This window comes from Falco punctatus, assembly GCF_963210335.1.
Source record: "Falco punctatus genome assembly, chromosome: 1".
Classification (NCBI taxonomy): Eukaryota; Metazoa; Chordata; class Aves; order Falconiformes; family Falconidae; genus Falco; species Falco punctatus.
In genome coordinates, this window is record NC_137580.1 from 127209768 (window position 1) to 127237141 (window position 27374).

At 49.5% G+C, this 27374-nt stretch overlaps 2 protein-coding genes across 35 annotated transcripts in view; one reads left to right on the plus strand and one right to left on the minus strand.

The window, feature by feature from the left end:
• DNAH17 (dynein axonemal heavy chain 17) overlaps positions 1-14512 on the plus strand; it is a 39484-nt gene extending 24972 nt beyond the window's left edge. For 21 of the 30 annotated variants that reach the window (XM_080381015.1, XM_080381019.1, XM_080381039.1 and 18 more), the window contains 25 exons: positions 52-216; positions 378-569; positions 1031-1297; positions 1842-2003; positions 2576-3157; positions 3270-3365; positions 3458-3675; positions 3895-4102; positions 4414-4529; positions 4792-5080; positions 5197-5432; positions 5735-5857; positions 6614-6818; positions 7185-7349; positions 7497-7637; positions 7787-7957; positions 8148-8270; positions 8507-8700; positions 8812-8960; positions 9117-9244; positions 9902-10129; positions 10693-10884; positions 11599-11778; positions 12121-12307; positions 13800-14512. In XM_080381015.1, the coding sequence (XP_080237141.1) occupies positions 52-216; positions 378-569; positions 1031-1297; positions 1842-2003; positions 2576-3157; positions 3270-3365; positions 3458-3675; positions 3895-4102; positions 4414-4529; positions 4792-5080; positions 5197-5432; positions 5735-5857; positions 6614-6818; positions 7185-7349; positions 7497-7637; positions 7787-7957; positions 8148-8270; positions 8507-8700; positions 8812-8960; positions 9117-9244; positions 9902-10129; positions 10693-10884; positions 11599-11778; positions 12121-12307; positions 13800-13972 (4890 nt within the window). In that variant the 3' untranslated portion in view covers positions 13973-14512. Of the gene's footprint in view, positions 1-51; positions 217-377; positions 570-1030; positions 1298-1841; positions 2004-2575; positions 3158-3269; positions 3366-3457; positions 3676-3894; positions 4121-4413; positions 4530-4791; positions 5081-5196; positions 5433-5734; positions 5858-6613; positions 6819-7184; positions 7350-7496; positions 7638-7786; positions 7958-8147; positions 8271-8506; positions 8701-8811; positions 8961-9116; positions 9626-9901; positions 10130-10692; positions 10885-11598; positions 11779-12120; positions 12308-13799 lie in introns of those variants that run through there. The other 9 variants (XM_080381031.1, XM_080381032.1, XM_080381020.1 and 6 more) reach the window with 8 other exon arrangements.
• The window catches only part of PGS1 (phosphatidylglycerophosphate synthase 1), a 34238-nt gene continuing 7916 nt past the window's right edge, over positions 1053-27374 (minus strand). Inside the window, exons 4-10 of one of the 5 annotated variants that reach the window (XM_080381311.1) lie at positions 27237-27336; positions 26340-26529; positions 25811-25989; positions 24357-24890; positions 19972-20120; positions 17494-17636; positions 1053-1186 (exon numbers count right to left, since the gene is read on the minus strand). In XM_080381311.1, coding sequence (XP_080237437.1) covers positions 17517-17636; positions 19972-20120; positions 24357-24890; positions 25811-25989; positions 26340-26529; positions 27237-27336 — 1272 coding nt within the window. In that variant the 3' untranslated portion in view covers positions 1053-1186; positions 17494-17516. Of the gene's footprint in view, positions 1187-15527; positions 15668-17493; positions 17637-19971; positions 20121-24356; positions 24891-25810; positions 25990-26339; positions 26530-27236; positions 27337-27374 lie in introns of those variants that run through there. The other 4 variants (XM_080381312.1, XM_080381310.1, XR_013927198.1 and 1 more) reach the window with 4 other exon arrangements.

The window sequence follows — 27374 nt, forward strand, 5'->3', positions numbered from 1 at the left end:
CCTGCTGTGTGCCCCACAGCTGTACCCCACAGCTGGCATTGCCTTTTCCAGGAACTCGGCAAAGACCTGGTGTTTACCAAGCCAAACATCTACTGGCACTTCACCCAGGGCATGGGGGAGCCCAAGTACCTGCCAGTGCCCAGCTGGCTGGCCCTGAACAAGCTGCTGGAGGAAGCCTTGGACAACTACAATGAGGTGAACACAGCAATGAGCCTGGTGAGTGCCCTGCTGTGGGCAGCTCTGTGCCACGGCAGTGCTTGCACCATGAAGATGCAACCGTAGCGTTGCTCTCACTTGGTTTTGTACGTTATGGGGTGTTTGCTGCTTTTGCTGTTGTGATTCAGAATATCAAACCTTCCCCTCCTGCTTTTTTTCAGGTGCTCTTTGAAGACGCAGTGTCTCATGTTTGCAGAATTAGTCGGATCTTAGAGTCTCCCCGGGGCAACGCGCTGCTGGTGGGGGTGGGAGGCAGCGGGAAGCAGAGTCTGGCACGGCTGGCAGCTTATATCAGCAATATGAGTGTGTTTCAGATTACGCTGCAGAAAGGCTATGGCATCCTGGACCTGAAGGTGAGAGCAGCTTTCCCCCAGCCCCCTGGGCCAGTGCCGCCTGCTGCGGGAGGGATCCTGCAAACACGGCGCCATGCCAAGCCCTGCAGTGGCTCCAGTGGCTGGGCTGGGCACGCAGGTCTCTGCTCTCCTCTTATCCCTGCATCTGTGCACTGTGTGATCCACTCAGTGCTTTCTGCACAGCCATGAGTCCTGCCCCAAGGGGCCGCAGCGTTTCCCTGGGCAGGGATAGGCAGGAGCCGTTCGTGAGGCAGGTGGGGTGCAGGCAGCTCCGCAGCTGGCCCCGTCTCCGAGCAGAGCAGCTGGCACCGGGCACCTTCCCAAAGGCTCCTTCCCAAAGGCACCCTCCTGATTTCCCAGGGTGGCCCAGGGGCACCGGTCTGCACCACATCTGACACTTTGGAGAACAGCTCAGGTTGGGGGTTGAACTGGCAGGTGATGGTTTCTCTCCCCTGTCCCAGCTGGATCTTGCCTCCCTGTACATCAAGGCAGCCGTGAAGAACATTCCCATCGTGTTTCTGATGACAGACTCCCAGGTTGCTGAAGAATCATTCCTGGTCCTAATTAATGATTTCTTGGCGTCCGGGGAGGTGCTGGGGCTCTTTCAAGATGATGACCTGGAACACATCATCAGTGCCATGAAGCCCCAAGTTAAGTTCCTTGGATTGCAAGATACAAGGGAAAACTGCTGGAAATTATTTATAGAAAAAGTCAGGCGCCACTTAAAGGTGGGTGTTTACTCAACAGGGTGTTTTGTCAGCACTCCTGACTTGCCTAATCCAAAACCCATTTGCAGACAGGACACAGAAAACCGCGGTTTCATTACATGGTGGTGGCTTTGGGCGGAAGATGTTTTCAAAGGCTCCCCAGCCAACGGTGCAGCCCCAGCCCTGGGGGAACAGCTCTTCGCACCTATGTATTTACTTCCCTTAGGGTAGCGGGGGGTGAGCAGCCTCCACGGCCATGAGCCAGTGCTGGCCTGCACTGGGAGCTTGCAGGGATGCCAGTGTGGGTACCATGCTCAGCAGCTGACTGCAGCCACCAAAGGGGGTCCAGTGCTGACCCAAGCCCCGCTGAGGGGCAGAAGATGCAGAGTCACAGACCATCTCTTGCATACTGGGAAAGGGAATTAATGGGAGAGAGGCAAAGTCCTGATCTCCAGCAGAACATCTGCAGTGATGTGGAACCCACAGTGATGGTCCTGCTGCCCCACGAATGAGCTCGGCCCCTGGCAGCGGGGACATCCTGCTCAGCAGTGGTGCTCTGCCCCAGGTCATACTCTGCTTCTCCCCTATGGGATCAACCCTGCGGGTGCGGGCGAGGAGGTTCCCTGCTGTGGTCAAGTGCACAACCATCGACTGGTTCCACGAGTGGCCAGAGGATGTGCTCATGTCTGTCAGCAGAAGGTTCCTGGAGGAAACAGGGGACATTGAGGTGAGCTGGGACCCCTGCTCAGTGCATGTCATGCCACATCATGCCTGTGCACAGCCGTTTGTCCTGGGGGGCTGGGGAAATGACGCTGCTTTAGGGAATGACCTGCACCTCTGCTGCTCTCCTTGTTGCAGCGTGCCAGGGCTGGGTGTCTGGTGTGACTTAGGGGTGCTGGAGGCAGTGAGCCTGGGCTGGGGGCTGGAGTAAGCTCACAGCTGGCTCCAGGCCCAGAACCTGCAGCCCCACACTGTGCAGGTGGGGACAAACCTTTCCTCATTTTCCTTTTGTCCTTAAAACACCACCCAAAAACCAGCCTGGAAAGAGCAGCTTTTTCCCAGTGCAGCCCAAGTTAATCTGAGGGATCAGCATCAGAGCTGGGCTTAAGAACCAGTGATGTTAGTGCTGTGATCACCTACAATTCTCAGCCACACATTATGCTGTTTAATGAAAAGCACTTTGCTTCCCAGCCTCTGTGGCTGGCTGTGGAACCGACGCTGCGGGAAGGTTTGGTTCCACCTCAGCATTTCACCGTGTCCCCACAGTGCAGTGACTCACTGTCTGTGTTCCTGGTGCAGCCCAAGGTCAAGGTCTCCATAAGCCAATTCATGTCCTATGTCCACATGAGCGTTAAGGAGGTGTCCAAGACGTACCTGGCCATGGAGAAACGCTATAATTACACTACTCCAAAGACCTTCCTGGAGCAGATAAAGCTCTACCAAAACCTGCTGTCGAAAAAAAGGAGTGAGATCACCACGAGGCTTGAGAGGCTGGAGAAAGGGCTGATGAAGCTGCAGAGCATGGCGTTGCAGGTGCCTGCCCATAGCTTATGCATCATACCTGCTGCCAGTTCAATGCAGGGGGGTGAGGCATGGCCTTGCAGGGTAGTCACGGTGGCTGCAAGCTCCCCGAGCCGTACTGAGCCACCGCTGCAAGGCTGGGCGGGGCTTGGCAGGGTCAACCCTCTGATCTGCTCCATTTCTGCCCCTATCAAGGTGGATGGCCTGAAAGCCAAGCTGGCAGTGCAGGAGGCAGAGCTGAAGCAGAAGAACGAGGATGCAGATAAACTGATCCATGCAGTGGGAACTGAGATGGAGAAGGTCAGCAGAGAGAAAGCCATTGCTGATGAGGAGGAGCTGAAGGTCCAGGCCATCAACACGGTGCGTGGTGCTGAGTTGGTACCCATCACACCAGGGTCCAACACAGGACAGGGCAGCACAAGCTCTTATCAGCTCTGGCCACTCACCCCATCCTATCCCCTCACCTCCCCAGAACGTGGCTGAGAAGCAGCGAGCCTGCGAGCTTGACCTGACAAAAGCAGAGCCAGCGCTCGTAGCTACCCAGGAGGCCCTCAACACACTTAACAAGGTGGGCAACCCCTCCATGGGAAGCGGTTCCCTGGCTGGTGCTGGTGTCTCCACACTGGGGCAATGCTTAGCAGCCCCGTGGTCCCTCCCCAGAACAACCTGACAGACCTGAAGTCCTTCATGTCCCCGCCTCAACTGGTGGTGAATGTGATGGCAGCTGTGATGGTTCTGATGGCCCCTGAGGGCAAGATACCAAGGGATAAGAGCTGGAAGGCAGCAAAAGTCATGATGGGAAAAGTAGACACTTTCCTGGATGCCTTGAAAAAGTTTGACAAGGAGCACATCCCCAAGGCCTGTCTCAAGGCATTTCAGTGAGTCCATGGCCAGTTCCTGCCCCCTCCCAGCCCCCCACTGCTGGGCTTCCCTGGGCAGGGCATCCAGGAGAGACCAGTGAGTGCAGAGGTTCAAGGGGCAGGAGTGGGATCCAGGCGTTAGCTCTGCTCTCCTGCCCAGCCATCTATTGGCTGGCCCAAGCCCTGGGGGGAGCAGGACAGGGCCACTGGCAGCCGCAGCACATTGTCCCGTTCCAGGCCCTACCGGTCAGACCCCAGTTTTCATCCAGACATCATAAAGCCAAAGTCAACTGCCGCCGCAAGTCTGTGCTCCTGGTGCCTGAACATTGTTGACTTCTACGAGATGTTCTGCGAGGCGGAACCCGAGAGACGGGCACTGGAGGAGGCCAACGCCGAACTGGCAGAGGCACAAGAAAAGCTCCGTTGCATTAAGAACAAAATCACAGTAAGTGCGTGCCCCCCTCCCTGCATGCCTCCCTCCCCACAGCTGCCGCAGCTGCTGTTTCACTTGGCTGGCGCCCACCATGACCCCATCAGCCACCAGCAATTCAGCTGTGGGTCACGGCCAGAAGCCAAAAATGAGCGAGGAAGATGCTTATAATTCATATAACCTGGAGCCCAGGTGCAAGAGCTGTGTTGCCAAGACAGGGGCTGCTGCAAAGCTCCTTCAGGGCTGCAGAGCTCTCTCCTGGCCCGGCAGCTTGCTGCAGCTGCGCCGTGTGGAGGAGGTAACCATAGACGTGTTGTCTTTTGAAGGACCTGAACACCAATTTGGCAGCTCTCACTGCAGAATTTGAGAAAGCTACAGCTGAAAAAATCAAATGCCAGCAGGAGGCTGATGCAACCAACAGAGTCATCACATTGTCAAACAGGTACCATGCAAATGCTGGCTCCAGAAGCACTGGCGCCGTCTGCTGCTCCCTGGCATTGCCTGGTGACAATGACAGAGGGGTTGTGGAAGCACCAGAGTCCCCCCATGCCCTCCCCAAATTAAAAAATCCTGAGTATGAATTGAGCCAGAAATTCCGGGGCAGGGCTGGGGGGTTATGTGCAGCTGTGGAGCCGTGCACCCCAGGTGAGGGCAACCCACCACCCAAGCAGAGGTGGGTTAATCCCAAGGGCATTTGGTCACAGCCATCCTGGGGCACCACAGCCAAACCCCCACTGCACACACACGGCACCGGGAGCGGCGGCACCGCAGCAGCCACCATCTCCTCTACTCCCCACCAGGCTTATCAGGGGCCTGGCATCTGAAAACATCCGCTGGGCTGAGTCGGTGAAGACACTCAGAGAGCAGGAGAAGACACTGTGCGGAGATGTGCTGCTGGTCTCCGCCTTTGTGTCTTACGTTGGCTACTTCACCAAGAAGTACAGGGCTGAGCTGCTGGAGAAGTACTGGATCCCCTTCCTCAGCAGGCTGGCGGTGAGTGGCCACAGCTCCTGTCCCAAGGTGCCTGGGGCTCCTTCCCCCCATGCTCACCAGCACCGATGGGCTCCCGCTCCCCTGCGGCCAGGTAACCAACGATCCCTCCCTGGCAGGTGCCCATCCCCATCACCCCAGGGCTGGACCCCCTCAGCCTCCTCACTGACGCTGCTGACATGTCTGCCTGGAGCAGCCAGGGGCTGCCCAGTGACCGCACGTCCACCGAGAATGCCACCATCCTCTGCAACACCCAGCAGTGGCCCCTGCTTGTGGATGCCCAGCTCCAGGGCATCAAGTGGATCAAGAACAAATATGGGGAGGAGCTGCGGGTCATCCGCCATGGCCAGAGGAGGTGGGTTGGGTGGTGAAGCATGGCTGCAGGCTCGGGATGGACCAGTCCTGTTTCCCCTGCCATTGGAGCGGTGTGGGGTGCTGCGAGCCAGGGCACCAACGTCCCTCATCAGACATGGGGTACCTGAGGGCAGCAGCACTGATGGGGACACACGCCACCTCCATGGGCTCTGCAGGGACCAGGGCTGGCAGAGAACCGCAGGGGTCCCACCGGGGTGCAGCAGCTGGAGGGCATTTGCCCGAGGTCCCCACAGCGTGCACACGCTTGCCCCGCACTGAGCCTCCCTCCCCTCTTGGCCACAGCTATCTGGACATCATTGAGCAGGCAGTTTCCCAAGGACAGATGCTGCTGATAGAGGATGTTGGTGAGACGGTGGAGCCAGTGCTGGACCACTTGTTGGGGAGGAACACTACCAAGAAGGGCAGGTCAGCACACCCTGTTCTCTGGTGCCGAGGCATTTCACCTGCTCTGAACAACTGCTACTGCTCTAAAATACTGATTTATGCCCCTTTGTGTGACAGCAGCTGGGGCCTGATCCTTCCCCTGGCTTCTGGCCACATCCCCCAGTTTTCTCCAGTATCAGTGGGGACACCTGTAGTTGATGTGATGTTTTGGACTGTTCTGGAACAGAACAGAGTACAGTTTGTTTAGTGATTTAAGAACACATTCCCTGGTGCACCTGCAATAAGAAGGGTTTTCTTGGCAGACATGAAAGCGTATGCCATGATGGGATCGTTGCTGAGAATGCCCTGCCCCATCTCCCCACCCCACTCGGTACTGCAAGCCTGGTCACCAGCAGTGCTGCCTTCCCTGGACACCACCAACCCTCCTGGCCACGTCCCCACTTTTGGCGAGGGGGGGGTCCCCTGGGGCTGCAGGGATGGGCTCTCGGGCTGCCAGGGGGGACCCACGCTCCCCTCCCCTGGCTTTGAGGCATGGAGCCTGCAAGGAGCATCAGCCCAGGAGCCAGCAGGGAACTGCGGCCAGGGCACCCTCCACTCCTTCTGCTCCTCCAGCTTTTGTCCTGCCAGGGCTGTTTTGGCACTTCTGTCCTTGCTGCACCTTTTCCCGACCAGAGAAATACAATATTGAGCAGCCGGGAATAGCACATGGGTTGAGAGCTGTCTGTGATGAATTACAGCCAGGTGTCCAGAAATTAATTTCTTTAATTAACTACACAGATATATTAGGATAGGAGATAAAGAAGTGGAATATCACCCACGCTTCCGCCTGATTCTGCACACCAAATATTCCAATGCTCACTACAAGCCAGAGGTGCAGGCACAGTGCACCCTGATCAACTTCTTGGTGACCCGAGAGAGACTGGAGGACCAGCTCCTGGCTGCTGTGGTGGCCAAAGAGCGGCCAGACCTGGAGACCCTGAAGGTACAAACCAGGCTGCCGGCAAGGCAGTAGCAGAGGGGCCCAGGGGGGCTGCAGAGGCCTTGCTGGCCGGGAGCAGGGAGGTCTCACCTCAGTGAGCTCACTGCTGTTTATCGAGAGCTGAGTGAGTCCCTATCAGAGCTGCTGTCTGCATGGGTGGGGCTGTGGGACCACCATTGCCTTGTGCACCCTGGCGCTGCCACAGGCACGCTTGCTGCTTAGGGGCGACGGCACATCCTGGGAGAGGCCACATCCACCCTCCTTTTGCATTGCTTCGATGACAGTATGAAAAAGATAGCAATTGATATCAGAGTTTCACCACGGTCTCTTGAATGACACGTGTCTCTCCCTGGGGTGCTGGTGTTGTAGGCAAACCTCACAAAGAGCCAGAACAAGTTCAAGGTCAAGCTGAAGGAGCTTGAGGACTCCCTGCTCACCCAGCTGTCTGCTGCCACGGGGGAGTTCCTAGAGGACATGGCACTGCTGGAGAACCTGGAAACAATGAAGCGCACAGCCATGGAAATTGAGGAAAAAGTAAGCAAGCTGCCCCAGCGCTGGTGCTGCCATGCTGCAGGCAGAGGGAGAGCTCTCCCTGACCACACCGGGCACCTGGCGTGCAACAGGAGGTGGGGTGCTGCTTTGGCACATGCCAGGATAACACCCACCCTCACGTGCATCTAGGTGAAAGAAGCTAAAGTCACCGAAGTGCAAATAAATGTCACTAGAGAAAACTACAGGCCAGTGGCAGAGCGAGCATCCCTGCTGTACTTCATGCTGAGTGACCTCAACAAGATCAACCCCATCTACCAGTTCTCACTCAAGGTAGACGCGGACCAAAGAGGGAATTGGTTTGTACGAGCAGGACAGGCTGCAGGGGGATCTCAGAGATTCAGTGTTTCAACATTTATGCTGCTAACTCACAAGATGCCCAGCAGCCCAGGCACTGAGCTGCTGGCCTGGATCTTCTGCAGGCATTCAACAGGGTCTTCGAGAAAGCCATTCAGCACACGGCCCCCAACAATGACATCAAGCAAAGGGTGATCAGCTTGATGGATGAGATCACCTACTCAGTCTGTACGTACACCACACAGGGACTCTTGGAGAGAGACAAACTCATTTTCCTGGCCCAGGTTGCCTTCCAGGTAATGCACACAAATGTTCAGGGCTGCTGTCATACAATACTGTGTGTGAGTTTACATTGGTTTAGATGGGTTGTTCTCTTGCTTCTGTGCTGCTGCTGCAAGCTCAGTAGCTTCTTGCCTGGAGCACAGACACTCGCACCAAGGCTGTGTGTGCTGGGGCAGCTGTGACGCTGTGCTCTCAATTTGCCAGGTCCTGGCAATCAAGGAAGAAGTGAACCCAGCGGAGCTGGACTTTCTTCTGCGCTTCCCATCCAAGGCTGGCGTCACATCCCCTGTGGACTTCCTGCAGCCCCAAGGTTGGGGTGGCATAAAGGTTGGTCTGTGCAACTGCCCGCTGTGTGAGGCAATGGCAGCACAGCCCCCAGCAGAGGGCAAGGCTGACAGCCTGCCTGGCCAGTGCAGCAGGGCTGCAGGACCCCTCAGGGCTTGGCTGTAGCACAGCACCGTCCCTGTGTGCACACAGCTCTGTGGGGACCCCCCGCAACCTGGGGGTCCCTGAGGGCAAGCAGAGCCCAGCAATGATTTAGCCCTTCTCTGCGGGACCTGAAGGTGCTCTCGGAAATGGAAGAGTTCAAGAACCTGGACAGTGACATCAAGGGCTCAGCAAAGAGATGGAGAAATTTTGTGGAGTCCAAGGCACCGGAGAAGGAGGTGTTCCCCATGGAGTGGAAGAACAAGTCGGCCCTGCAGAAGCTGTGCATGCTGCGGTGCATGCGGCCGGACAGGATGACCTATGCCATCAGGTGCACAGTGCCTGCCCCGAGTGTGCAGCACAGCTCCTTCCTAGCAAGAGCCAGCTGTGCCCCGTGACTGTGTTTGCTCCCAACTCACGTTATGGTTTTATTTTTCTGTAGGAACTTTGTGGAAGAGAAAATGGGGAGCAAGTTTGTAGAAGGAAGAAGCATTGAGCTCTCCAAGGTGTACAAGGAGAGCAGCCCTTCCATGCCCCTGTTCTTCATTCTCTCCCCTGGTGTTGACCCCCTGAAAGAAGTGGAGGCCCTGGGTGAGATGCTGCCCTCTCCTCGGCTGGCACCAGCCCATGATGGCTGTGTGCTCCTGCTCATTTGAGCAGCAAATGGCCACAGCTGCACAGCCCCATCTTTGTACTAATGTAACGAAAAAGGCATCTCATGCTGTGCCAGTTTCCTCCTTTCCCCAGGCAGAAAGCTTAACTTCACCATCGACAATGGGAAGATCCACAATGTGTTGCTGGGGCAGAGCCAGGAGCCCGTGGCAGAACAGGCACTGGAGGTGGCAGCTGTGCAGGGGCACTGGGTCATCTTGCAGGTGCGTGGGGAACGCTGGGGTGCACTGCGGGGTGCACAGCCCTGCTGGCAACTGGGCACACCACGGGGTGCACAACCCTGCCAGCAACCAGGCACACTGGGGTACATGGCCCTGCTGGCAACTGAGCACACCGCATGGCCCTGCCAGCAACCAGGCACACCACGGGGCACACCGCCCAGCCAGCAACTGGGCACACTGGGACGCCCCACGGGGCGCACGGGGCCCTACCAGCAACTGAGTGCACCAGGGCGCATTGCCAGCAGCAAGGGCTGGGCCACAATGGCCCCTTTACCATCACTGCGCTGCCACGGGCAAGGCAGGAGGCGCAGGGGCATGCGGGACAGACAGACCTTCGGTGTGCACCAAACACTGCTGGCCTATGCCAAGGGAACTGGAGATGGGCCCCTGAGTAAGAGGTGGCAACAGCAAATGGAGGGCAAAAGTGTGGGAGGCCATCCAAAGAGGATGGTGGCTCTGCAATGGGGGCACAGTTTTTCATGGTGTACCCCATGTGGTGGCAGTGACACTGCCAGGGTTAGCTGGGTGCCTTGTGCTGCACCTGCTCTGTGTGGAGCCACCACAGCAGTTTGAGGGGGAACAAGCAATTCCCAAGGCTGTACTTCAGCCCAAGCAGTACAGGAGGGGTTTCTGTTGCAGAACATCCACCTCGTGGCCCGGTGGCTGGGCACACTGGAGAAGCTGGTGGAGCAGTACAGCCTGGGCAGCCACGCAGACTACCGGCTGTTCATGAGTGCAGAGCCAGCCCTCAGCCCCGAGGCACACATCATCCCGCAGGGACTGCTGGAAAATGCCATCAAAATCACCAACGAGCCGCCAATGGGCATGTATACCAACCTGCACAAAGCTCTCGACCTCTTCACCCAGGTACCCTCAGCCCACCATGCCGCGCTCCCCCACTGCCAGCCACCCTTGGTCCCTTTCAACCGTTTGGGTCGGCCCACTGGGCTCACCCCCCGGGCTGAGCATCTTTGGGGGCGTCACTGCAGCCAGGCACACTGTGCCCCCTCCTAGGCACATCCTCCAGAGGGTGCCCAGAGCCCCCGCTTGTCCAGATGTGCTTTAGGGGTAACCAAGGTGCCTGAGCACTCCTGAACCAGGGAGGGTGCTGAATTACGGGCACTTTTCCCCAAAGCTGAAGGTCAAGCTGCGGCAGCTTGGTGCCCAAACAAGCCACCTCGACTGTCAGCAGGCTGATTGTGTGTGTGTGTATTCCTAATCTTTTTACAAACAGGTAAGTGCAAAAATTAACCAAGTAGCAAATCTTCAAAAGATAACTTTATGCCTTTATTAAAAAACAAAACAAAACAAAACAACAACCTTCAGTTCTTCTTTGCCATCTTCTGTTAATTTCCTCCAATAGAGGGATGGCTAATAACGATATTCATTCATTCACTGGCAAACCCACTCTCATTTTTATTCCACTGCAGGACACGTTAGAGATGTGCAGCCAAGAAATCGAGTTCAAATGCATCTTGTTTGCACTCTGTTACTTCCACACAGTGGTGGCCGAGCGGCACAAGTTTGGCACTCAGGGCTGGAACCGATCTTATCCCTTTAATAACAGTGACCTGACCATATCAATTAACATCCTGTACAACTATCTGGAGGTGAACTCCAAGGTAAGAGACTTATAAAGTGACCATACCTCAGTATAATACATGCTACGACAATCAAACTTTAAAAAAAAAAAAAAATCATCATTTTGCTGCACAAATGCCTTCCCTTGAGGAAACGCAGCTTTACCGGTAGTTCTTCCCCTCCTCCCCAGGGAGCTGCCTGCACGCTGTGGCAGGTGAAGGTGCAGAGTCCTCAGTATGGCTGAGCTGGGTGGAAAGGCGGCGTTTAGCACCAGGCTGGGACAAGTGCCTGCTCTGGCTCATGCCTCGGTGTTTTGTTGGGTTGTTTTTACATTACTTTCCACCTAAAAGGCAAAGCCTACCCCAAGAATGAAAAGGCAATGAGTAGGATTGAGGTCTCACCCTTAGGAGAGTCCTGCTTCCACCTGGCCTTACAGACATGACCAGCGCTGATCTGAGTAAAGACGGGATGACAGGGGTTCAAAGTATAGATGGCTGTGTCCATACTGGGACAAGGTGAAGTCTGTGGACAAATGCACAACAACCTTGAGACAAGGTCCCCTGTCTTGCACCCCTTCACTCTGTCACCAGGCCTCTGCAGGTCCAGGGTCTGTCATTTCCCTGGACGCTGGGCAGGTCAACCCAGGATCCATTGCCCCATGGCCCTGCAGCTCTACAGTCATGCACAGCTGCCCCAGGCTGCAGGGGACTTCTGGGGAGCCACACAGAAACCCCACAGTGAGCCTCTCCCTGTAGGTACAATGGGATGATCTCCGGTACCTCTTTGGTGAAATCACATATGGGGGGCACATCACAGATGACTGGGACCACCGGCTGTGTCGGACTTACCTGAGCGAATACATCTGTGCGGAGATGCTGGAAGGGGAAGTGTACTTAGCTCCAGGGTTTTTGATCCCTCCCAGTTTGGATTACAAGGTAAAGAAGATTAACATTGCAATTTGCTATGGAAAACCACCACTCTGGATAAATGCTCACTAGTCAGAGTTCCCTCATGCTAACCAAGGCAAAACATAGGGGAACAAAAAGTTTCAATCCTGTGGAAACATGCAGAATCACTGCAAAAACAATTCCTGTGGCCAGGGTAGTAAGGGAAAAACTTAGGTAAGACATGAGTAAAATAACATCTTGAATAAGCAATGCCAGCTAGCTGTGAAGCACCACCACCAAAAAGCAATGACATTTTCAAGGCTGAGAGCAAAACTCTCACTCCTTTGTACATAGTTGCTAAACTAAAATCAGCACTTGCCCTGCGCTTAGGGTTACCACGAATACATCAATGACAACCTGCCACCGGAGAGCCCCTGCTTGTACGGCCTTCACCCCAATGCAGAAATCGGCTTCCTGACTGTCACTTCGGACAGGCTTTTTCAGACACTTTTGGAACTGCAACCCAAAGAATTAGATGCTGGAGGAGGCTCAGCTGTCTCCCAAGAGGAAAAGGCAAGTATTGTTTCTGCCTCTTTACAGTAATGAACAATTCAGAGGCCAGATGGGTAGAACAGATATGAGCCCACACACAATGGATAGGAAAATACGACCTGTAGCAAAAACTGACTTCTTAGCACAGAGACGTGGTTCTAGCCCAGTAACTTACCGCTACAAGCTATCAGCCTGGAGAAGGGGGAGCTGCTAACACAGAGCTCACAAGAAACACTGCAGGCTCTGCTCAGATGGACACGCCTGTCAAGTTTTTATTTAAGTATATTTGCACTTGGTTTCTCTGTGACCGGGCTCTTTCCAGTCTTTGGCATTGGTAATGTAATTGAACATGAGCAAATGCCTCACCGCTCTCCAGCCGCTGAGAAGGCAGCGCTGCCACCGCAGCCCTGGGCAGGCAGAGCACAGGCCACAGCTGCCTCTGTCCCTATCCCAGCTGCAGTGCTCTCCCCTCTTCCCTGCTCTTGCATCAATCTAGATCCCAGACAAGCAGGCAGCTGGTCACGCAGATCATAAGACCATTCCATTAGCTGCACTCCTCCAGCAGCTCAGAGAAACCCAAAGGGTAGAGGCTGAAATGTTGCCCCAGCCATTTGTGGTTGCTCCATCCTGACATATGGTGCAGTTACAAAAGTCAGCACTGCTCAGAAACGTTACTCTTGGATGGGGTTGAGATGTGCCAATGGCAAAATGTGGCTCACATGCTGCATCCTCAGCAGATGGAACATGTTTAGTAACTTCCATTCAGGATGGCAACTACTAAAAATACAGATAATTTTTTAAAAAAAAGAAAAAAAAGTCCTCCTCCTGACTCCCTAGATTTTACACTTTAATTTCACAGCCCCCTGTGGCTTCAGTTCTTACTTCTTGGCAATTGAAAAAGAGCTGCGGCTTTTTAAGTTCCAAGAGCAGTTAGGAAAATAACAGAGTATTAGTAACAGAGGAAGAAGCACAGGAAAACACGAAGGCAGAAAAAGAAAAAAAATCTTACTAAGTTGATTAATTGTTAACCCACAGCATTTTTCCTTAGGTAAGAGCAGTTCTATGGCATATTTTTTCCAGGTGAAGTCAGTTCTAGGCGAGATTATTGAAAGGCTGCCGGAGCCATTCAATATGGTGGAGATCATGGCAAAAGCAGTGAACAAGACTCCATACGTTGTAGTTGCCTTGCAGGAATGTGAAAGAATGAATATCTTGATCCAAGAAATCAGGCGCTCTTTGGAAGAGTTAGATTTAGGACTAAAGGTATATATTAGGTAGCTGCCTAGAAAGCACCTCTCCCTGCTAAATGATTTGCAAATGGCTGTTGCTCATTCCAAACCTTGTCTTGTACAAAGCACCTGGCTACCCTTGCTCGTGACTCTTACAGACCCCCCTGTGCTGTGTATGGCCAGACAGTACCAGCCTCCTGCCTCGTACTAAGTGTGAAATCAATAGTTCCATCAGTCCTGTTTTCTGCAGATAAAACTGCCCAGATTTTTCTCTTTTTTTAAAGGGAGAGCTAACAGTTACATCGGATATGGAAGAGCTGGCAAACGCTCTCTTCTACAGCAATGTTCCTGAATCCTGGACACGTTATGCCTATCCCTCTCTTCTTAGTTTAGGAGCCTGGTTTGCAGACCTACTCCTTCGGATTAAGGTGAGCAGATTTCTTGTGAAAGTTAAAGCTTAGGGAGCAAGTGGATACCACAGAAGACCAGGAAACCACTGTACATGATGGAGGTGATAACTCATTTATTTTTCAATATTAATTTAAGCAGTTTGAAGTACCTGAAACGGCCTGTTACCCCAAGAACAAGAGCAGAAGTTTGAAATGGGTTCACCATTAGAGTATATCACAGTTTCAAAATAACATTAGCTAACCCCATCATAACTTTGTATGTCTTAGAAGAAAAAAAAATATTTAATAAAACCATCTATTTAAAGCTTGGCTTTGTTAAAAAAATAGCAGCAGTATTTACTGCAATCCAAATTTTAAGTTTCATTGCTGCAGTGGAATCTATTTATTCATCACAGACTGCCTCCATCCTAGTCTCCCTATCTAGAAGATTACCTGAACCTTGTGTTAGGCACAGCGAAGCATCAGCTTTTTGTCACGTCATATCTCAAAGCAGTATTCTGCCACTCAAAGGCCATGCTCCACTCTAAATTACTTTGCTGTTTTTATTTTCCAGGAACTGGAAGTCTGGACAACAGACTTTGTGCTGCCTGCAGCAGTGTGGCTGGCAGGATTCTTCAATCCCCAGTCCTTCCTCACTGCTATCATGCAGTCCACAGCCAGAAAAAACAAATGGTCACTGGACAAGATGTGTCTTTCAGTGGAAGTGACCAAGAAAAACCGTGAGGATGTAACAGCTCCACCCAGAGAAGGCTCCTACGTGCATGGATTATTCATGGAAGGTAAAAACCCGCATCTTTTATGAGATGTTTCAGACATGGAGAAAGCCCATTTCAGCCTTTAAAATTCTTGCAAACAGAGCATGTGTTAGTACTCATTGGCTTATCTGAATTTGTACATGTTGCAAAAGCTCCAAGCATCGCAGCCTCTATTCCTCACTAACACCAGACACACACCAGCTGAGGGCAGCACCCATCCAGTTTACAAGCAGAGTTTCACAAACCAGAAACTGGATTTTTTTGGAAATTCAGACTGCTATCGTGAACATGAGGACTGGGTTGTCAGAAGCTACATGGTTCTAGTGAATAAACACATTATGGTCTTATTCAATGTATGAGTAAGACAAATCAGGAAACTCGGAACCTAAAATAATTACTGCTAAAAAATTAGGGGGAATGAGATGGCAGTATCAGAAGAGCACTGACAGGGTCCACTTAAATGAGAACACAGACCACCTAGGACAGCTTATTGTAGTTCCCACCACGGCCTAAGTTCTACCTTCAGCTGCGCAACTTTCATGCAAACCCATGCTGAAGGGAGGAAAGGAGACAGAATGTATTTAGACATCCCACACACAGTAAGGCAAAATGCATTCATGAGTCACAGTGAGATGATAACATGTTAGCCCTAATGACTACTAAGCCATGGCTACCCAACCTTCACGCTCCATCCTCAACTGTGCTGCTAGAGCAACTCCTTCCCACTCATTAGCAGTTATGCAAACAGCCCCCTCCAAGTGAAAAAGCCACTGGGGAACTGGTACCCTGACAATTTCATAATCTTGCAGGTGCTCGATGGGACATCCTTTCTGGTGTGATCACAGATGCTCAACTGAAGGAACTGACGCCCATGATGCCAGTCATCTTCATCAGAGCCATCCCTGTGGACTGCATGGACACCAAGAACATCTATGAATGTCCTGTCTATAAGACACGGATGCGAGGTCCCACCTACATCTGGACCTTTAACCTAAAAACAAAAGAAAAAGCTGCTAAGTGGATCCTGGCTGCTGTTGCTCTGCTCTTACAGATCTAAACTTTTAAGGACTATGGAAAATGGCAAATGCTTTTACTTGCAAAAAACTCTCCAAGTTGTGTAACTTAGTCTAAGTTTGATTGTACCAGAACTGTTTTAGCACAAATTATCAATAAACAAAATAAAAACACTGCTGGAATTGCTGTCATGCTCCTACAATACATGGAGTTTCTCATGACGGATACTGGTTTTCAATTGGTGATTTCTGATACAGCGCTGGTTGAGAGCCAGACCACCAAAGGAAGCCAAACGCAACAATTGCATGCAACTCTCTGGATTCCTTTCCTTCTCATAGCTCTCTATCTTTCCACAGCTGTTTGTCTGATTGCTCAGTACTAACTGTGAGCAGAAATTCATCAAGCTGTGTGGATGACACATTCCTGCATGGAAGCATGTATCTGTTTAGACCAGATGGAAGGCAAAAGGTGCAGTTTTGGCCCAGTTCACCAACACCTCAACCTGCACAACTCACAAGAAATTCCAGCTGCAAACAGACCAGTATCTAAAGTGTGTTTCTTTCTGTTTCTAGGTTCTACTCTGCCCCTTCTTTCACAACAAATAATGTGTATCTGCAGTAACACCTATTAGGGTGATTAGATCTGCTCTGGACAACAGATGGAAGCCAATGCCCCCTTTAGCATAAAATAATTCACCAAAATCACACCCCATGAAATATCTGAACAATTAGTTCTAAAATACAGTTGCATAAAACTTCCCTCATAGCTAGTGTTAAGAAAAGCCACAAGGGGAGGCAAGTAGAGCTCTTTGTTTCTTTATAAACTAGTAGCATTTAGAATAAATTCCCATTAAGCTTCACACTTACTTTTAGCCTTTTCAGATGCCTGAAATCTGGCAATACAGTATCGGAACACCCTACACACACTCCACTAGCTAAACTCACAGGGTAGCCTGAGCCTGCATTCTAATACATTTTTATCTGACTTCCCAATCAACACCTTTGCAGGACATGTTATGGTTTGAACCTCCCACTTTCAGCAAGTAACATCCAAAAATCACATTAGCACCCAAAAGTCCTCTCATGCTCTCTCCACAATTCATGGAAGACACTAATAACACATCTTAATATGAAAAGGTCAGATACACAACCCCAGAGATGGGGGCCATGTTTATGTAAATAAAATGGATGTGTGAACACTCAGCATCAAGGGCATATACTTGGGTGTCAACTGCATGGGCTATGTGCGCAGCACAGAAAAAAAAAATTAATAATCTAAGAGCAATTCCATGAAGCTCAGAAGGGGCTCCAGTTACCAGGCAGTTGAACAGCCAGGTAAATCCAGGACGCTGTACAAAGCAGAAAAAAAACAACCGTCCCTGTTAGCCAACATCTACAAGGTTAAAGCAAAGCACTGATCAGATAAAAAGATGACAAAACATTTTAAATATTCCAACAACGTTTTCTATTAGCTGGTCAAGATAAAATAAACACCATCCTTCTCCATAAAACTCTGAAAGGGACATTTCAGAAACAGAAGGTTTTTTTCTGTGCACGGGAAATACCCTTGTATGGGTTCTTTTTCATTGACCCTTCCAGAAATTCTAGTAGATGAAACCCAATATAGGCCTTGAGCAATGATTCTAGTCAGTGGCAAGCGTCCCAGAAGAAGAGAGATGCCTGTTTTTTTCCCCACATCACCTATGTTTCCATCATCTATTTCTTCCACATGATAGAGAGTACTGCACTTAGTAAATGCCGTCAGTGCAATATAAATTCCCCATAAGAATGGCTGAAAACTCACCAAAAGCAGCAATTTTTCTTCTTTCAAAAAAAATTCTTGATCAGAGGTGTTACCAGCTTCACCCACAGTTTCACATAACGATTTGGCTGCTCAAATGTTGATGATGAGACTACACCCGAGCAGAGGTAAAGCTGCTCCTGCTCCTATACAGGGAAAGAAACATTATCCCAGTAAATCCTAAGCGTTACATTATATAATAGCCTTTAAGAAAAGCAAATTCTCAGATAAAACTGGCCATGGATCCTACCAAAAGGATACATAATTTCTGCCACGTGCCTGAATGTAAGAGTTGCGTTCCATACAGCGCAATTCACAGAGCAACTAAGCCACCAAGGAGCTACAACAGGATCTGTCCACGCCTGCATGCTGCAGCACTCCACCTTTTGGTGATGATCAGTGCGCTCAGTAACTGAGCCTCAAGTGCTGGCAATTCAAACTCTACAAAGAGCAAAGGTAGAAGGTTTTGCCTTTTCGTGCCCCACGGTTGCAATAGAGCCAAGCTTTGGTTTCAGAAAAATCCTGAATCCCTCGCTGTAATTGCCAGAAAAGGAAACCTTACCATAATGGCAAGAGACTGACTTATGCAGCTCTTTCTAGACATAGCTCAAGCACTGTGTTTTGAAATGAATATGCAGTCACAATTTCAACTAAATTACCAGAAACACTTAGGCTTCTCCACTGTGTACACAATACTGCTGAAGGAGGAAATGAACCGTCATGATGATGATAATACATGCTTGAGTTGCACCTGAAAGCAGCTGTTTGATCAAAGGTAGAAGTGGTTTTCTTACCAAAGCCAGTCAGGTTTCTAGATTTGCAGGCAAACAAGGGGCAGACCATGTACTGTAAGTCTGTTCATAATCTTTTTTTTCATTAGCTAAGCTGTCACAAACAACAGAAAATACTCTTCACTGTTTAAATTCAGGGTGCAACAGGGAAGCAGGAGCCAAGCACTGGAAAGTAACACCAAAAAGATGAACCAACAACAGAAGGAAGACATTTGTTGTGCCAAATCAGTCTAATTTTAGAAACCCCAATGCTCCAAGAGCTACAGTCAGCCATGCTACGAAGATTCTGCACCGTGATCATCTGATACAGTGAAGTTGTGTTATCACTGAAGAGAGACCAATTATCTGAAGTTCAGTTCATTCAGTGGAGCATCCAAAGATACCCAGGCCACTCAAATTTCTTCCCAAATCTCATCACACATTTTTAAAATGGAACTGAATGTTACATAGCCAAAGTGATTTCATGGCAGCATACCAGTGATGTATTAAGTCTTCTGAAGAAAGATCACAGAACAGTAAACAAACAGCCAATCTCAAAATCAGCTTCCAGCAAATGGCAATGGATTAAAGCCCTTTAAATAAGATCCCTGCAGCACTGTTTGAGAGAATTCCTTTGTCATATTTTCATTGATTCTCCCCTTCCATTAGAAACAAGCAGAGGCAAGATATGAATTGAAATATTCAAGCAACTCTTCCAGTAATAGAACCGTTTTTGATTAGATATGCTCTGACTCATCCTGTGGAAGAGCCCTGATGCAACAGGGCAATTCCCATTGATCTTAAAGACAACTGTGCCTTCTTATGCCGGGACTCGGCTTAAAGAATACATTTTTGAGATCCCTAAGTCACACACAGAGGCACCAAACCAATCTGCTTTCTATCAGAGCACTACATGAGAAACTAATTGGGACAGTCAGTTCCAGCAGAAGATTCAGAGTTGAGACAGCTGGGGAACCAGACAGGATTTAAAGAAGTGGCAAAAGTGCTGAGCAGTCCAAGCTGCCTAATTAAAAAGAAAAAACCAAACAAACCAAACAAGTGGGACACTAAACATTAAACCACTGAAAAATGTTTGTGTCTATTCAAGATTATGTTATGTCATATAACTTCATGGGCAATCCAACCAGCCCAGAAATCCTCCTCTTGTAGAAACTACACTAAGATACCCACCTCTGTTCATCTGCTCAGCCTGTGGGCAGCCACCCAAAAGCTAACCAATCAACACTTGCATTCCTACAAATACCTGAGAAGCAAATTCCTCCAGAAGTCCAAGATCAGTGATTCAAAGGGCCTGACTTCATTATCCTAAGAGCATGGTGTGACCTTGGCAAGGCCCAAATACTGGGGATAAGGCTTAAGAACGTGCTGTATGATAGGTGAGTAAAGGAGAGCCAGCAGATCCTCTCTGAATACTGTACCTCTCAGCATCCAGAGCCTGAGCACGCCCGATACTCGAGTTCACTGGGGACACATGCTCTTTCCCATTATGGCCTCCATTTCCCAGAAACAGGCATTTGCAGAAGGCATCTCATCAATAGTCACTTAACTGACAGCTCCTTGAGGCTTCCTGTGCTCAAGAAGGTTTTGAATTATTGTGGCTGTAGGTTTTTATTGCAACTGCGTCATCAGCATTCCCTATGTGACCAAGCAGCACAACATCCATGTAAACTCTCTGTACTCAGCCACTTACCTGATGGAGTTGCTGCTGCAAAGCTGTATTTTCTGTCACTATCGCAACCTGAGCTTCCAAGTCACGATGAACTGATCGATATCCAAAATTAGGAGACCCAATCAGAGTTAGGCAGGGAAGATTGCTTCCTGCCAGGTACAGCCAGAGGCCTGCAGGAAAACAGGAGGAGAAAGGAAGCGTGGCAGACAAAGGAAATGAGCAGGGTAGCCTCACACAATCACTTCACTTAGAATGAATTAAACATGCTAGATTACAGGAACTATAAAAGATCACACACAACACAAAGCAAGCTTCCTCGCAGATGGTCTAGCATGTCTTGTAAAGCTTTGTATGAATCTTGGGGTACCCTTGCAGAGCTTGCATTGTCCAGCCTTGTGTGCTCCTAAGAGGGGAGCTGCAGCATGCTCAGTGCCACCCTAGGGACACATTCTTAACATCTTAAATACACAGCATGGAGGGGCCCAAAAATAATCCCGAGTGAGTCACTATCACCAAGTTAGAGGTTGGTTCTGCACTACAGCATATCTCAGAAACACTGAAATAAGACAAACAGATTTTCCAATAAAGGAAAACCTATACCAAGCACCAGAGCACCCAGCAGACAAGCCAGGCCTTGACCAGTCAATTCCAGAACTGGAAGCAGCTCAGTTGCACAGTAAGCCAGCCCTTTCCCGAGACTATGCAGGACAGTGACATAAAAAGGCATCTCCCTGCTCTGACAGGTGAATTCACATGAAATAAGACTCGTAAGCGAAGTGCAAATTATTACACCCACTCACTTCCTGAGGAGCCACCCAAAGATGAAATCAAACTTGCTGGGATGCAAGACTCCACTCACAACTGCAGCTCACACACAACTTTGCCAGTGCAACAACAAAAGCAAGCATGATACAACCCAAGACTTTTTTTCAAGCACAAGATAGAAGCACTGTACTGTTCTCAGGCACACCCATGTAGCACAGCAGGAAAGAACAGGGATACCACAGGAGAGCCAGGACTATTGCCAAAGAGTCTATACAGCCATTCCCAATGTATAAATGGATCCAAGAAGTGTTTGCTCTCCACTTAGCACAGCACAAGCACTTAGAACAGTGCTGAGCAGGTCCCAGGCTTATCCCTGCTGCAAGTCACACAAAGACTACAACAAAGAAACCGTAGCATAAAAACCACCTAGTCCTTAAAATAGAAGCAGGTTTCCTAACTCAACCCCAGAGCAGTTCCAAGAATGCCTTGAGTAAGAAGCTGCCGATTCACCACTGGTTCCTGTAACCTCCTCCCCACCCCCACATCGCACACACTCAGCAGCTTCACTCCCACTTTCAGTTACAGGTCCCGGCTCAGAGCTGGCATTGCCCATAGCTCAGTGGCACCACTGGCTCCTCCGCAGGCTCGCCGACACAGGGTGGGGCTCCAGGAGCAGTAAAAAAGCACCCAAGTGGCACAGAGATTCGGAGAGCCACCAAACAGGACAGCTGCCAGGGGCTGCCTGGTGCCCCAGCCCAGCCCCAGCACAAGGCTCTCAACAGCAGGCCACAGCTCTGCCTGGGCAGCAGCTACAGGAACATGCTTCCTCGCTCCTTGTAAGCATCCATGCAGCAGCCCTAAAGCCTTTACAGTGTCTCTGGCTTTATGGCCACCTGGCAGGACCTGCTCAAACAGTGACTCACCTTTCCAGAAAGGGGAAGCGCAGTTTCCCAGCCAGCATTCAATAGCAGTAATGCAGGTTTATCTTGGGGCAAACAGCCACCTGCCCGCCCAGCATTCTGTCACCCAACACCTCCATGGAAGGGACCCCCTACGTCACGCACACCACCACATCCAGAAACGCAGCAGAAGACAGATGTGCACTGCTGCAGGTAGGCTTCATGATGTTACACCCGCAAACACCTCTCCCACTGAAAAGGTTTGCGTTTCCTACTTGCACATGCACAATGGCTGCACAGCACCCTGCTATGACTGCTCTGGCACTGAACAAACCTAAGGACAGTTGTAGCCCTGGTGGGAATGCACACTGCAGGAAGTTGTGCATGAGGATACAAAATGTTTCAAAAGGAGCTGGAAGGGTTTACAAAACAGCAGTCACGGTGTTTTGTGTAAATCAGCTAGATCCTACAGGAGACTGAAGGGTGTCTTTTGTCTTAGCCTGAGAAGGAGGTATTAATAGGCACTATTTGCTGCCAGGGATCTCATGTCCTCTTCCAGGAGCTGGACTCCGTGCACAACTGCCCTTCATCTGTCTCCAAAGCTTCCTCCTTTTCCCTCTTCTGCCCTGTCCTCTCACACACAGTGTGATGACTCCTGCAGAACGAAACCGGGTGAATCAAACATGTGCCAAAGGGCAAAGCATGCCAGAGAAAGGAGCTACAAGCTGATCCTTCCAGCACTCTGAAGAGGAAATGGAAAGAAGGCAGCAAACATCTCTGACTGTCCCTCCTGCCGAGCACGGGAGCTGCTGAACAGCTCAGGTCTTGCGTCCCTCTCCCAAAAAGAACACCATAGAGCACACAGTAGCCAAAGCACTGCCACTAGAAGGCACAGCTGGCCCAAAACGGGACTGACTGCCACATGCGCTTTGGTAGCTTGGAAAAGCAGCCTATGCCTTCCAGCTCCATCCATGCCAAACCACAAAATCCCACTCAGAGTCAAGAGTACCCAGCAAGAGGGGGAACCTGCAAACCACGCATCGCTTGAGCACATGCTTCCTGGAAGACAGGCCACACAGGACTTCCCAGCTAGGCAGGCACCTCCTTCAAGCTGCCCTGGATTGAGATAAGGTCTTTAACGCACTAGAGTTACCGATCTCACCACAGGAGAGGTACAACACTTGTTAGAAAGGTTTGTAGTTTCGACATAGAGGCAGCCTAGTAACACTCGTGTGTTTTCTTCAGTCAAGACAAGGCCTACTCAGCAACTTTCTCTCCCTACCACCTCTGAACCTTCTTTCAAACAGCCCTGCAGGAAGCAGGCCAGATAGAGGCATTCCCACAATCATTAACAGTCTCCTTAAACAAACAACGGGAGAACTCTGGAACAGGAACAGGCAGGAGTCCCAGGGGCTGCATCCTTCCAGCATTCAAATCAGACACGTGCTGCAAACAATGGAAATGCCCCTCAGCAGACTGCAAGCCTGGCTGGGGAAACTTGCATGTTAATTAGTGCCAGATTGGGTACTGCTTACAGGAATAGAGCTGTCCTAGGGGACCTGTGAGCCATCACAGGAAGTGACACGGTGACCTGGTGCAGAGCGCTGCTTGCAGATTAGATTAACAGAAGATGCTGTGGAACATGGCAAAGCCATCTCAGCTCGGCTGAGCGCCATGCCTGACCATGAGATCAAGTCATTCTGTGAGGTGCTGCACTTGTGCACCTCTGCATGGGAAGACAGTAAGAACCTCGATATTTATGAAGTGTCACATGCATCGAGTACTCAAAAAAAAATATCCTCAATTAAGTAGACTTCCTAAGCTATTTGCATTAACAAAATCTACTACTGAGCAATCAAATACTTACTATTGTGTATAAAACAGAATATAATTGCCAAGGAGTGCATTTTCTTGAAGGAAAACTTAAGAGACACAGCCAGCAACAACCAATCAGGGGAAAACATGCATGCTTTGGTCAAGGTGGCATGAATCTTGTGACAGTTGTACACAGTCTATCAAGCAAGATAGAATAAGGGGTCTTCTGCAGAAGACTATGATGGCAGTATTAATTATTTTTGTTTATTATTAGCTACACTTGTTAAGCAATATTCATTTCTCAGCAACTTCCCCTCCAGCTACCAGAAGGCACATGGGTGCCATTATTCACTATGCTGCACTTTCCTGTATGCCATAAACAGAAGCTAGACACATTCCTCAACACCTGCATCATCCTCACAAGATCTGCTGCCAAGAGAACGCGGTGTCCAAGACCACTGGGGAGCCACCACAAGCAAGCTCCCTTCCTGCTCCTGGTGCAGATGCTGCCCTGGGGTCTCTGGCACAGTCATCGCTTCTTATTGCTGAAACTGGCAAGACAGACACAAGAAACTGCATCGCAACTATTAATGCGATCATAAATACATCCATATGCTTCCTTTTCTTTCACATCAAGTTTCACATCAAGACACTGCCTCACTATCACCACAGACACAATTCTTGTATAATCTCTGGGACTATATTCAGGATCAGAAATCTAGAGGTAAGACACAACTTTGCACAACTGTCCCCTAAGTGTTCCATACCTTCCAGGTTTACAGAAACTGTTTGAACCTTGGATGAGTATTTTGGAGGTTAAAAGTCTAGACACTGCACCCAGCCATCCCCTAACCAGTTGCACAATCCAAATATATGCAAGTCTCAAACACCTTCTGAACAAGACCTCTTGGGAAATGGACATCTTACCTTTAGCGTGGAAAGTCCACCCAGCCCTAGAATACTCCTGCAGTTGGACCCTCTCCTGTTGGTGGAGGTAGCAGACCTCACTGTAAAATTGGTGTTCAATGTAAACATAGGCAGCAGGGATGGCACCTGCCACCCCTTTGGCACCAAAAAACCCATTCACCTCCGGTGAGGCCAGAAGAATCCGATACTCAGCCCTAGTGCCCAGAATGAGGTCCATGTAAGCTTGTGTCAGGTTGAAGTAGCCAGTGGTAAGGTATATCCTGGCATCCCGTTCGGCCTCTGTCAGCAGTGTCTCTGTGACCATCTCATCTATTTGAATCCCAAAAGGTTTCATTTGGATTAAGGGATAGATCCAGGTGTCAGGTTCTGGTTTCAGACCCCCAGATGCTTGAGAGCCTTGCTGGGATAACAGGGAGCTGCCTTGCCGGCTGCTATGGAAAGTCTTTGCATGAAGGAGTTCTTGTCGCGTCCTGGCAGAGTTGATCACCTCCATGACTCTTTGATTTGCTATCTCACAGTAAGCAGTCTTGTCTCCTGCAGGAAAACCACAAAAGATTGTGTTTGAGACCTAAAGGTAGAGAACTATGCACCACCTATTATGTAGCAGGAAAAACAACTGACAGCGCACCAATAAGAGAACAAAAAGGAGCTAACACAAAGACCACACAACTTTCTTCCCTAAGTCTCAAAAACAGATGTTTTAAGGTTAGAAAAGCTACAATGCAGAAGAAAAATATTCAGCTTTAAGAGGGGTAAGAAACTTAGAAAACAGTAGCTTGCAAAATCCACTGAGCAATGAGAAGACCAGAGCAAAGCTAAAACGGTAACCAAAAATGAACTGGAACATGCAAAATAAAACTACTGCCCACAGTCTAAGTTTACATCACACAGCAGTGCACAAGGCCAAAACAAAAACTTATGATGCAATCAGCCTGACAGACAGATGCCCTTCTCTGCCCACTTCCAACACTTGCTTGTTCTCATCTTCCTAATCCAATATTCACTTGATTCCCAGAATAGACTCAGCTACAGAATATTAATTACCAAAAACAGCACTACATCCATGAAACTTTCAGAATACGCACACACACAACACCTAGAATTATAGCCATTAATATCAAAAATAGAAAGAACCTCTCTCAAGGAATTTAAGTTCTTGTTTAAGGTCATAAGCGCAGAATTACAAAGAAACAATGAGACAGTTACAGAGGAACTTCTAGCCTTTGCACACTCTGCCAGATACAGATTAGCTAGTGATAGATAGTCGGTGTGCCAGGAACACTCCAATAGATCCAGACTCAAAACTCTAGCAATCTTGATTACAATAATGGATGGCACATAAATGGGACACTGCACAGTCTGTAAACAATGGTCAGACAGTCATCCTTAACTCTGGTTGTCACTCTCCTCTGTTGGATCGTATCAGCCAACCACGTACGACAACTTGCTCCTACCTTGGTACGGATGTACCATCCCCTCCATCATCTGGACCGTATCATCTCGCTGTAATTGCAGAGACACATCTCCAATTGCATCCACTAGCTCTGTGAAGAAGTCTGCAATCTCGGGAGAGTCCTGCAGGAGAACATAGCGGTCCTGACGATTGGTGAAGTACAAATCACTCAGGTTTGCGCTAGGAGAAAAGAGGAAGAGTTCAGTTCCAGGACAGAGCATAGGCATATGATCCTGAACACTCCAGCCCAAGTTAGAGAACTCACTCTGCATATAACTAAAGTACAAATCTGCCATTTCCTTTTGAATCTCAAGAAATCTTTTTTTCTTTTTGAGAAAGACTCTCTTTCATGTGGGAATCTCATGTGGAAGAGCTGTCATTGCTCCTCCATCTCAGAAAAGCACTGATGTGATCACTACAGAAAGACCAGATGCAAATAATTAAGTTCAGACAACACTGGTAGCATGCATACCTTGCCTCACAACCTCAGCTAAATGAACTGTACAAGGGCCTGAAGAGGCAGGACTCACCCGCTCAGGATCACATTATCATCAAAGAGATAGACCTTGATATGTTGCAGTCCAATGGTCTCATTAAAACGCTCTGGAATCAGGAGCCTGAGAAGTCCACGCAGGTTTGGGGTATGGAAGAGGGACACACGGACTTGATCAGGAAATCGCTGCAGCAGCGGAATCAGCATTGTTCGAGAATTTTTCCTACCTGGGAGACAAGAGGAGTTTCACAACACAGGATCACACCAGACTGGGAATGCATCATGGCATGGCACCACAGCTCCTCAGCTAGAAGCTGGTTACAGAATGAGCATCCACCTCATCTGCTAGCACTCAGCGTGTTTTCCTTTTTTGTTTTTTTTTTCTTTTTCTTTTTTTTTTTTTAATCTCTTTCATTTGCACTATGTCAATATTGAAATCAACATCCAGAACTGTAAGTTCACTGATAAATAGGCCTTGGAAACAGTTGCTGAGCAAGTCTGACACCATTCAAGCTTCTTAATCAAGCCACACCTAGCACTAGTGACACATTCTACAAAGAGTCACCCCAGAAGTTTCTGAGTAAGTTTACTGCTACTTCCAACAAATCCCACTTTCCTTTAAAAGTTAAAGTATGAGCATGATGGATAAGGGCAAATGAACTGACAAGTGAACTAAGCAAGAAAGTAGAAGTTGCACAGAGTAGGGTTCAGCTCTTCTTGTTCCCACCACCTATTTTCCAAAGACAAGCTGCTCAGCTTGAAGATTTTCTGGGAACAAGTAGTAACTGGTATACAAAAGGCCAGTTTCGAAAAGTGTATGATTTAAGCAAGTAGGTCCAATTGGTCAAGACAGACTCTCTCTGAAAAAGAACAGTTTATCCAGCCAAACTGTCAAATTAAGACTCTGAAGAAAGCAAGGCATCGTAATATCTACCCCGAGATCCCCTGGTGTAGTCAAGAAGAATGGAAACTCTGAGGTTCGACGATCCTTTTGCTTGCAGTGATTTCTCCAGTGTTTCTTCTAAGCAATCCACCTGCAGACACAGATTTCTCTACTCATTACAGAAAGCAA